Source organism: Plasmodium vivax, chromosome 7, assembly GCF_000002415.2.
Source record: "Plasmodium vivax chromosome 7, whole genome shotgun sequence".
Classification (NCBI taxonomy): Eukaryota; Apicomplexa; class Aconoidasida; order Haemosporida; family Plasmodiidae; genus Plasmodium; species Plasmodium vivax.
Window position 1 is genome coordinate 928,100 of NC_009912.1, and position 10,215 is coordinate 938,314.

Consider the following 10,215-nt stretch of genomic DNA (forward strand, 5'->3'; position numbering starts at 1 on the left):
ATGTTTCCCTTTTTTTTTGTTTCTTTTTTCGTTTTTTCATTTTTACCTAGTACCATTGACGTGCTGCCCAGTCCGCATATGAACACCGCAATGTCGACGAGGCAGTCCTTTTTGCCTTTTCTTTAAAGCGTTCAAAAATCAGGACATGTTTTCCTGCGCGATGGCGAATAGCCCCACACGAGCGCAGGCCAAGTAGCCCCTTTCCCCCCCAGTTTTCGCCTGTTCCCCTTCTTTTTCCTACCAGTTTTTGCCCATTCCCCTTCTTTTTCCTACCAGTTTTTGCCCATTCCCCTTCTTTTTCCTACCAGTTTTTGCCCATTCCCCTTCTTTTTCCGACCACTTTTTGCCTTTTTTGCCTTTTTTGCCTTGTTTCCCCCATTTTCCCTTCTTTTCCCCCCATTTTTCTTCCCATTTCTGTTCACCCCCCTGCGTCACCCCGTCTGTGCCGCTGGCCAAATAAAGGGGCATCCCCCGTGGGGAGTACTTTTGCCGCGCGTGTGGCATGTCAGCGGCGCCGGGGCAAGCGCCTGCAGCTGTGTGAAAGCTAGTGCGCCTTCGTTTCTGCGTACGTGCGTACATCCGCGTAGCAGCACATCCAATGAGCAGCACATGCGTGTACGCACCCTTTTGCGTTTATGTGCCCCCCTGCGTGATGAATAACCAGGCGAGCTGTTCGCTGAACGCCATCACGGACACCGCGTCCGAGTGAAAAGCGAGTGCACTCCTTTGGACGCGGCGAGTAGTCCTCCAACGCGCGCGTGTGGCGATGCCGATGTAGATAAATGCCCAACGCAGGCATCCCCCTTTTTTTGCGCATCGCCATTTTTGCCCCCCTTAGCGCGACGGAAGGCAAACGGGAAACAACAAACGGAAAAACGGCAGAGGGCAAACGGCAAATGGGCCCTTGTACACGTGCCCCTCCACATGTGCAAATGTACCTCTGGGCGAGCGAAGTACCATCGGGGAGCATCTCGTTAGATACACCCCGTTCAGCGAACCCCCCTTTTGTGTAGAAACCTCCCTTCATAATTATATGACCATTTTTGCTTAAGCGCGGAAGTGGTAACCCCTTTATGTGCCCACGTGCTGTCGACGTAAGCACATGAGCATAGCTAATTGTGTGTAACCATTTGCCTGTAACGTCGTGGTTGTAGTTACCCCTACGTACCCTTTTGGATTTTCCAGCCTACCTATTCCTGCCTGCAAGAGAAGTCCCCTTTTTGATCCAACCCAGCTGCTTGCCGAAGGGTAGCAACTCTCCCACGTAGTACTACCCTCCGAGGACGTCCCTTCCTCAAAACAGTGTGGACGGCCACCCCAGGGAAACACCACCATGGGTACCTCGGATTTAAATTTTTACATTAACAAGCATCGGAAGGCATATGAGGAGCGGCTGAAGAGGGAGCAGCAGAATCAACAGGGGAAGCCCTCCGAGGGGGAGCCAGGAAGGGAAGTGGAGAAGGCCCCCCCTAGCGAAGTGACCAATGGAGGCGCTAATGAACAGCCCATCGAAACCGACAGCCGGAGCAAAAACCCAAATGAGGAATTCAGTCAGCATGCTAGTCAGAGCGACGCTACGAGGAACTCCACGAGGGAGGAGCATATGAATCAAGGTGAGCTCCTTTGGGAAGAGACCAACGAGGGTGAAGGAGTTTGCGGCGTGACTGCGCGCGAGGGTACCCATATGATGCACACACTGTGTGCACTACTAACAGCACAGTGTTGGTCATGCCGATGGAGCGACCCTCATTTGGACAGTTACCGCTAATTTTTTTTTTTTTTTTTCACCTCCCAGTTGACGCGGACTACCTGCTGGCCCTGAAGCTGAATGAGGCCCTGAATGGGCACGTGGAGCCCCCCAGCGTGGTGAACGAAAACCAGTGGAGCAGTGGGAGCCACGCGAGGAGTGCAGAAAAGAACGAAGACGCAGAGGATGATGTTAGGAAGCCGGACAATTCCTATGTTGAGTGCCTCCTGGGGGATAATAACTACATGCCTTTTTGCGTAAATTACAACGTGGGAAGTGCCCATATGAATCAGAACCCGCTGCCCCCCGGTGGGAGGAATAGGAGGGGTGGCCACTACGTGGACCATGACGAAGGAGGGCAGATGTACGGGCCCTACAACCTTCGTAGCAGGAGCAACCGAGTGAATGGCTTGCAGAGTAGCAACCAGAGCGGCGGCAATGGTGACGATCGCTATGCACCCCAATTGAGCGGCGGCAATGATGACAGGCGCTATTCACCCCATTTTAGCAGCGCCCACGAACCGCTTAACATTTCCATAAGCTCAGATGACGAGGAAGGGGAAGTCCAAGTGAAGAACGTAGCGGCGAAAAGTTACCTGTCGCAGGACGATGGGGTGAGAAGCGGCAGCGACGTTTTCTACGTTCATGACGAAAATTTGTCCCTGACGCCAAGGCAGGGTAAGCCAAGTGGGCAAGGCAATCTGGGAAGGCCAGTTTCCACCCGAGGGGAAGACTCAAAGGGGGAAGTAACCATCGTTGAGGGAACCACCGTTGGGCGAACCACCGTTGAGCGAACCATCGGTGAGGGGCCGAGAGAGGGACGCTTTTCCAACAAGGGGGCCCACCATCACGAGCAAGGGGACCCCGATGTGTATATTCAGACGCTTAGAGAAAACGGAGGAGAGATGATCCCCAGGGTGATGGGAAATGCAAATAATTTTTCCTTCCAATCGGTAGGGGCTCAAAGTGGTGGAGGAGGAGACCCACTCCCCGGACAGTATAACAATTGTGGGGGGGGTCTTCAAGTACCCAAGTGCACGGTGGAGAAGGCTGCCTATAACCTGGGCGATGTCTATAACGACCACTTTGGTTTCTCCAATGGTGGGCCATTTCAGCCTCTCCAAAGTGCAGCCACAGAGGTGGGACACCCCAGCGGGAGTAGCCAACTTAGGGGAAACTACGTGGATGCCTCCCCTAATGATGAGTACACAGATGAGGGAAGATACTACGCGCACTACGAACGGATGAACCTACATGGAAAGGAAAAGGAGAAAAATAAATTGACGATTGAAGGTGTATACGATGTGGATGCATACGGGGAGGGGGTGCACAACGGGTCGTTGTTCCCCTCCAGGGGGAGGAACCGCAACGGAGGAAAAGGAGCAGAAAGGGCAAAAAATGGGGAAGGGGAATACTACATGGCACAAGTGCATGGCGGTAATGATGTGATCCCCTTGGAAGGAGAGGACCTCTCTGGTGGAGCCCCTTCGCCGTATAAGGCGAGGGCGAAGAAGAGCAGGAGGGGAGAGAGGGACACCGCCCAGGTGGAGAGCATCCACAGCGATGAAGGGCTGTCTCATGGGATGGTCCAACCTGATGGCGCACCGCAGATGGGATACACTATGAAGTCGTCCGGAAAACCCCCCACGAATGAAAAAATTGAAGACCCATACTGCTGCAAAGGTGAGAGTTACGAGGCACCGACGGGGCGTGGTTTGGAGGTCACCCATGATGATGGACTTGTTCTCTTCAAGACAGGTTTGGGAAGGAGGGGCGAGCCACAGGAGGGGACAAACAGCCCCACCATGGGGGGATGCAACAGGGGAGGACGGTACCCAAAGAGTGGCTTACCCTATGCTGACGTGGGTGGGGCCATCACGCAAGGGGAGCCTTCCCCGTTTGGTATGCTCCCCTTCGAGAAGGGCAACCCTGTGGAGCGAAGTGCAAACGGTTACCTTCTAAACAACGCTATGATGCACATGGATGACAGCGCAAAGGTGTTTGCAGAAATGGCTAGCATGTGTGCCCCTGCCCAGAAGAGTAGTCGTGGTCTCCCCTTTGAGTCGTTGCACCCTGGGGGGGGGGCCTCAGCTGGGCCAATAACATCGGAGGGGGGTCTTCACTCCAGAACGAATGAACAGACGGAGCTGTTTAGCGGCAGCCACGTTAAGTCAAGCGGGAGGGCTTTCACACTTAACCAAGTGGAAGATAACAAAAATGTAATTTTGTTCCACTGTAAAGATGGAGGGTTGAGTGAAGGGGCTCCTCACGCGTTGCCCAATTATGTAGAAGGGGGGAAGAGCTGGTCTGGTGCCCCCCGAGGTATGTCAAATGGGCAGAGTGGCGTCTATTTCCACGGGGAAGTGTCATCATCGTCATCCCGCTGCATGGTGGAACCTCCCCCCCCACGTAGTGAATTCCTCCAAAGGGTGGAAATAAACAGGGGAGCCGATTACCAAGGAAAAGCGGAAGAGAAGAACAAAGGTGAGGGTCCCTACGGACATGTGGTGAACGGCATGACGCCAAACCGATTCAGTGGGAGCGGCCACAATAAATATTTTGCAAGTGGGAAGAGCCCCGTTGTTTACACTTTAGGAGAAGCCCAAGGAGGGGCAGCACCGGACGTGTACGTCATTGACGAGGGCACAACATCTGGTGAGCCACATTTTACGCATGGACGAAGCGTTTACTATAATCCCATGGGGGGCTATCGCCAGGGGATGATCCCCAATGAGGATGCACATCCTGTTGGTGATGTGCAGGGGGAAAGCGCAGGTTCGGTTAAAGTGGAAGAAGCGGAGATGGAGCAGGTGCAACGTGGGGGGGACGCGAATGACAACACGACGTCTGCGATCGACCAGTGTGATGAGGAGAGCGCCAACGACGAGGACCTCAGTGTGCAGCAGGCCATCATCAACAGCTTAATTGATTTGTAGGCCCGTCGCGGTGGCAGTGTGAGCAGCCACGGCAGGCCATTTTGGTGCAGGTTGGCCCGTACCGTGCGTGCGTGTGCGCAGTTGCCTATGCGTAGGGTATCTTTACTAGCCCTTTTTTTTTTTTTTCCCTTTTTTTTTTTCCTTTTTTTTTTTTCCCATTTTTACTAGAAATTAGTGTTTAATTAGCTCCGCACTTGCGCTGGCGATGAGTTGTGCGCCGCGAACTTGAGCAGAGTTTACAGCGGGTCTTTGCAGACTTTGCGGCGGATCTTTGCAGACTTTGCGGCGGATCTTTGCAGACTTTGCGGCGGATCTTTGCAGACTTTGCGGCGGATCTTTGCAGACTTTGCGGCGGATCTTTGCAGCCTTTACGGCGAATCTTTGCAGACTTTACGGCGGACATTTTGCCAAAGGGACCAACTGGGCCATACAGCTCAGCGGATACAAAGTTTGCAGTGGCTGCCCGGAGGGGGGTGTTCTCAGAGGCGGTAGTGAACCCCCCACCCCACCGTTTGGCCACTTTTCATTTAATTTGTTTGAGCGGCGGTGGGAGGTAGTCGTGCGTAGTGGCCCGCGTTAGTGTGCGGATGAGCGGTTGGTACGTAATCCTCTGCGCTTGGCCCGCGGGTGCCGTCTCGTGGGTCATATAAAATTGGGAATCATGTTGCCTGCGAGGGAGGGAGGCGTACAGCGGTGTGGTGAAGTGGTGAAGTGGTGAAGCAGCAAAGTAGCTAGTGATGCCGCTTCGCTAGCGTGCCGCTTGACTGCGCGTCGGGCTTACCCTCGGAGGAGAAGAAGCCCTCCTCGGAGTAGTACTTGAGGATGTCCCTGCAGGTGACGTAGGGAGAGGTCTTGTCGGGCACGAGGGGGGCCTCCTCGTACTTGGAGATGAGGATGTTCTTAAAGGAAAAGAGGATCTCCATTTTGCGAAGAATTATGTAGCGAAGTATCTGTGCGTGGATGGCATAAATGACGTACAGGAGGATGTGCAGAATGAAGAGGCCAATAATAAAGTAGTTAGTCTTGGTCATCAGAATTTGGGTCCCTTTGAAGAGCGAGAGCAGAATGATGTTGACCCAGGTGAAGCTGTTTATGTTATCAATGAGGAGGATGTTGTTGAGGATATTTTTTCCGAAGAGCAGGGTGTTCAGGTTGATCGGCGCGTGGGCGTACTTGCACAGGAGGAAGAGCAGGTACACGCTCACGGAGTGCCGCAGCTGGTTGCGCCGCCCGTCGCGCGCTGCGGGGGGAGGGGAGCGGTGTGGGTGAGCGGCGTGAAGGAGCATGCGCCGCGAACAAACTCTGGGTTGGCTCCGCGAACTCGCGCCGCTGCACCGCTGTACCGCTGTACCGCTGTACCGCTATACCGCTATACCGCTATACCGCTATACCGCTATACCGCTATACCGCTATACCGCTATACCGCTATACCGCGGACTGGCTTACCTCGGCCCAGGCCCCTCCGGTAGTAGACGAACCTGCAGTTGAAGAGCACACGCAGGAAGAGCGAGGCGTGCTTGCAGATGGACGCGAACTGCTGCAGGTTGAACAGCAGCAGCAGGAGGTACTCGAACTCGTAGTTGAGCTTACGGATGTGCCCATCGTGCAGCACGTAATCGCCATTATACACATTCCCATGAAAGGTAAAAAAAAATAAAACAAATTGCTTTAGAGAAAAATAAAAAGACAAATGACTCATCGTGTTCAGTATGGCCCCAAAGAGGAGGTCAAAAAATGTAGAGGTCCCCAGAAGCAACACAAAATAGAGGAAGAAGAATCCCAAGCAAGCGTACATATACAGTCTATCCAATTTGAATGTTTGCTCCCATTTAGAGTGGAACAAGCTATCTGGCATTTCTAGTTTGACGTACCCTTTGGGTACATAGGTGCAATTATAAAATTGCTTCGAATTATCTTCCATATCTTTGTTTATATAATATATGGGGATGGGTTCCTCTGGGAGTTGCAAATGTGTGTGATTGGTCACATCAAAGCTGTCTGGGAAGGTGAGTGTGTCTGTTCGGCCCACCCCAGGAGGGTCGAACCGCTTCACGGGCATCTCGTACATGTAGACAAAGTCCTGCTGACTCACCCGTATGTGGTTATTCAACAGGAGGAAAATAAAAAAAATGGTGATGCCAATCTTCATCATATAATTTAGAAGAACGAGAAGCATAAGGCGGAGGTTGGTGAGGTATGGCAATACCAGCTGGTCATCCAAATAGAGAAAATTTGAACTGCCAAAGCGTTTGAAGAGTAGGCTACCCATAGCTCGGATGTGATCCCACAGCTTGAAATGATAAATGGGTATCTTCCTTTTGTACTTTAGCTTGTAAATGAGGTTGCTGTATTTCTTAAATTGACTTTTCATTTGCCTGCGTTCTTTCCAGGTGAATTTTGCCGGCGGGGTCTGTTTGCTCCGTTTGGATTTTCCCCCACGTTTGGGCTCTCCGTCGTTCCGCGTTTCCGGGTGTTCCTCTCCGTTTCTCTTTTCTGGGTGTTCCTCCACGCCATGCCGCTTTTCTGGGTGGTCTGCTCCCCGCGTGGCTCCTTCGCTGCTCCCCTTTGTTGCCATTCCCTGCAGGGCGGCCTTCTCCAGGAGCAGCTTCCTTTTGTTCTCCCTGAATTCTTCTTTGAACACCTGCATGACGGTGTGTTTTTTTTTTTTTTTCCTCTTCTTCGCCGCCTTGTCCGCTTTGCCTCCCCTCTTGGTGTTCCCCTTTTTCACCTTGCCCGCGCGTTGGTCCCTCTTGCCTTTCGCCTCCGCCCCGTCTTCCGGAGCTTGGCCGTTCGCGGCTCTTTCGAATGGGAGGGGTTTCGCCCGATGTGCATTCCGCGGCACATTCCGCGGCACATGCCGCTCCTTCCGCTGTACATGCCGCTCTCTTCGCTCTCCCCCCGCGCTGCCCCCCTTTGGGTAGGCGCCCGCCTCCGAGTCTGCGCCGCAGAGGTTGTAAAAGTGGAAGTCCAGGTTGCTCTTGTTCTTCTTGTATTTCTCCTTCTCCACGAGCCGGTACTCGTTCAGCTTGTAGGACCGGAACAGCAGGAACAGCACGTTCTTCACGATGAGCGTCAGCATCATTTTGTGCTTCAGGCAGAAGAGGAGTCTGCGAGGGGGGCGGCGTAACAAGGCGGTGAGGCGGCGAGTGTAACGAGGCGATAACAAAGCGGTGAGGCGGCCACCGTAACGCGGCTAGAACAAATCGCTCAGGCGGCCACCGTAACGCACTGCGCCGCCAAAAGGAGAGGCACGCCTTCCCCTGGCGGCCTACCTGTATATGAAAAAGGGCACGTCGATGAGGAGGAACCCCACGATGAAGTGAAACTTGGCCGTTATGTACACATCCGTGTAGACGTCCTTATATTTCTGCTGGTAGGATTTGTTCGCCTTGGCCTTGTTCCCACCGGAGGAGAAGGACAGGAGCGATGGCAGGTAGGACGAGGAGGACGAAGAAGACGCGGAGTGAGAAGAGCCAAAGTTAGAACCACCTGAGGATAAGTAAGACGAATTCGCAGAGGAGGAAGAAAAAGAAGAAGTAGAAAAATCCCTTGAGAGTAACTCCTTGGACATATCAGACGATGCGTAGGTGGACTCTTTAGAATTGTTAAATACCAAAGAGGAGGGATTCATCTTGTCCCCCCCCCCCATGTTTGTTTCATTTTCCGAGTGGAAGAGTTTAGATGTGGTGTTTGTCTTCATATGCCTTACGTTTGATTTACCAAAGAGGGATGCATTCGCTCCACTTGGCACGTTGGTCTCACTCATTATTGTGGTTCTTCTTTGACTAGGAACACTGCTGTTGCTTCCGCTTTGATCACGTCTACTGCTGCTTCGGCTGGGTGAACTATGTGCACTACTCTGTCCACTCGCGCTGCTCCTCCCCGCGGCACTTCTGCCAATAGCCGTGCTGCCACTTCCCCCATTGGTGAGGTAAAACAAGCTGCCCTTCTTCCTCTCCCCCGTTTCGTGCTTTCCATATGAGTCACTTTGGCGAACAGGCCTTTTCTTCCTCATCATTTTACCATGCTTATCTTTCTGCCCATCCCGCTTGGTAGTTTTCCCCCTCGATCTGTTCCGCTCCCCAGGATTGTCCCCCTTGAGAACCCCCACCGTCTCCTGGGTGTACGAGGAGGCCTTATCTATATTAGTATAAATGGGAAAGTAAAATCCGAAGAGGGCAATATCCACGAGCACAACGACGAGCATGATGAATACGTTTTGGAAGCTGTGCGTCTTCACATGGTCCAACATTCTGTAGAGGTTGGTCAGGTGGGAATACATAAATATTAAGTCAATCAGATCGAAGAGATTTATTATGTTCACGTCTATGCTGAGGATGTTCTCCACGACGATTTTGTTGTTGAGGATGTGCTCTAGAATGTTTCTGCTCCTCAGGGAGAAGAGGAGGTAGATGAATGGCGTCAGGTAGATCAGGTTGTACACCAGCACGTCGTTCGACAGGTACGAGAAGAGCAGGCTGCCCTGGAGGCCCTGCTGGTGGCCGCTAAGGCCGCCGCTATAACCGCCGCTATAACCGCCGCTATAACCGCCGCTATAACCGCCGCTATCACCCTTGATGAGGAAGCAGAAGACGCCCATCTTGGAGCTCAGCGTGGTCATGTAGACCATCCACTGAATGGATATCTTGACCCCCGCGTTGTTCTCATCGTACAGACTCAGCACAATGTACACGCATAGAAAGACATCCACGACGAGGAACAGCAGGTACAGCTGGTTGCTCCTCGCGCTGCTCAAAATTGCGTAGAGCAGGCACATCTGCTGCGTGATCAGCAGGAACACGGTGAACAGCACGTTCACTATTTCGTCCTTTTTGTTGATCCTCATTTTGGCGCTCTGCAAAGGGGGGTAAGCCAGAGCGATATGAGAGGACTATGCTGGGAGGTTTACACTGTGGGGAGGTTTATACTGCTTTCGTTATATCACCGCGCTTTAGGAAGTTTCCCCGTGAGGGTCACTCCCCACATGGCATCCCTCGCGCGGGGCCAAATGAGCCGACAGAAAACGGTGCTCACAATTCCGAGCAGCTACGCCCCTCCCGTCCAGTGCAATGTTGCGCGGAGAAAAAGTGGCAATATTTTGCTTGACAAGGGGGGTAGGGCGGAGTTAAGAGAGTTGCTCGGTGGGGCGGTATTAAGCGCGTCGCTTGGCTGGGCTTCATCGGGGGGCACCCTTGGGCGGACAGGCAGGTAAGTTGCCAAGCTGCTCCCCGGAAGTGTGCAGTCGAGGGGGTAAAGCGGCGGGCATGTTAGCGGCGAAATTGCCGAATGTGCCAAATGTGCCGAATGTGCCAAATGTGCCAAATGTGCCAAATGTGCCGAATGTGCATGAACTGCCAGGAGACAATCGAGTTTGTTTTCCCGCCGAGCTGCCCCAAATTATGCACGCAAACGCGAACAAACGGAGGGGGGAGGGCCTACTCCCCTATTTCACAAAATTAAAAAAATGAACATGGGTCCGCCTTTTGCGTCATTCATTGTAGCACCATTTTTAAGTTAACGTTTGGCCCGCAT

General features: G+C 52.9%; 2 protein-coding genes across 2 annotated transcripts, besides 7 other annotated features; one reads left to right on the forward strand and one right to left on the reverse strand.

The window, feature by feature from the left end:
* Positions 1–1,333: 1,333 nt before the first annotated feature.
* Positions 1,334–4,683, forward strand: PVX_099635 (hypothetical protein; the record flags this gene model as incomplete). Its single annotated transcript, XM_001614727.1, has 2 exons — positions 1,334–1,643; positions 1,796–4,683. The coding sequence occupies 2 exons, from the start codon at positions 1,334–1,336 to the stop codon at positions 4,681–4,683; spliced, it is 3,198 nt and encodes a 1,065-aa protein (XP_001614777.1).
* Positions 2,413–2,441: a microsatellite.
* Positions 2,445–2,509: a microsatellite.
* Positions 3,329–3,391: a microsatellite.
* Positions 3,719–3,750: a microsatellite.
* Positions 4,625–4,779: a microsatellite.
* Positions 4,780–4,846: 67 nt separating this feature from the next.
* On the reverse strand, positions 4,847–9,529 carry PVX_099640 (hypothetical protein, conserved; the record flags this gene model as incomplete). The annotated part of the gene is made up of 4 exons (XM_001614728.1): positions 4,847–5,351; positions 5,465–5,923; positions 6,130–7,790; positions 7,956–9,529. 4 exons carry the CDS (start codon positions 9,527–9,529, stop codon positions 5,326–5,328), a joined length of 3,720 nt encoding a protein of 1,239 aa, XP_001614778.1. The 3' UTR covers positions 4,847–5,325.
* Positions 5,907–5,937: a microsatellite.
* Positions 6,787–6,821: a microsatellite.
* Positions 9,530–10,215: the final 686 nt, after the last annotated feature.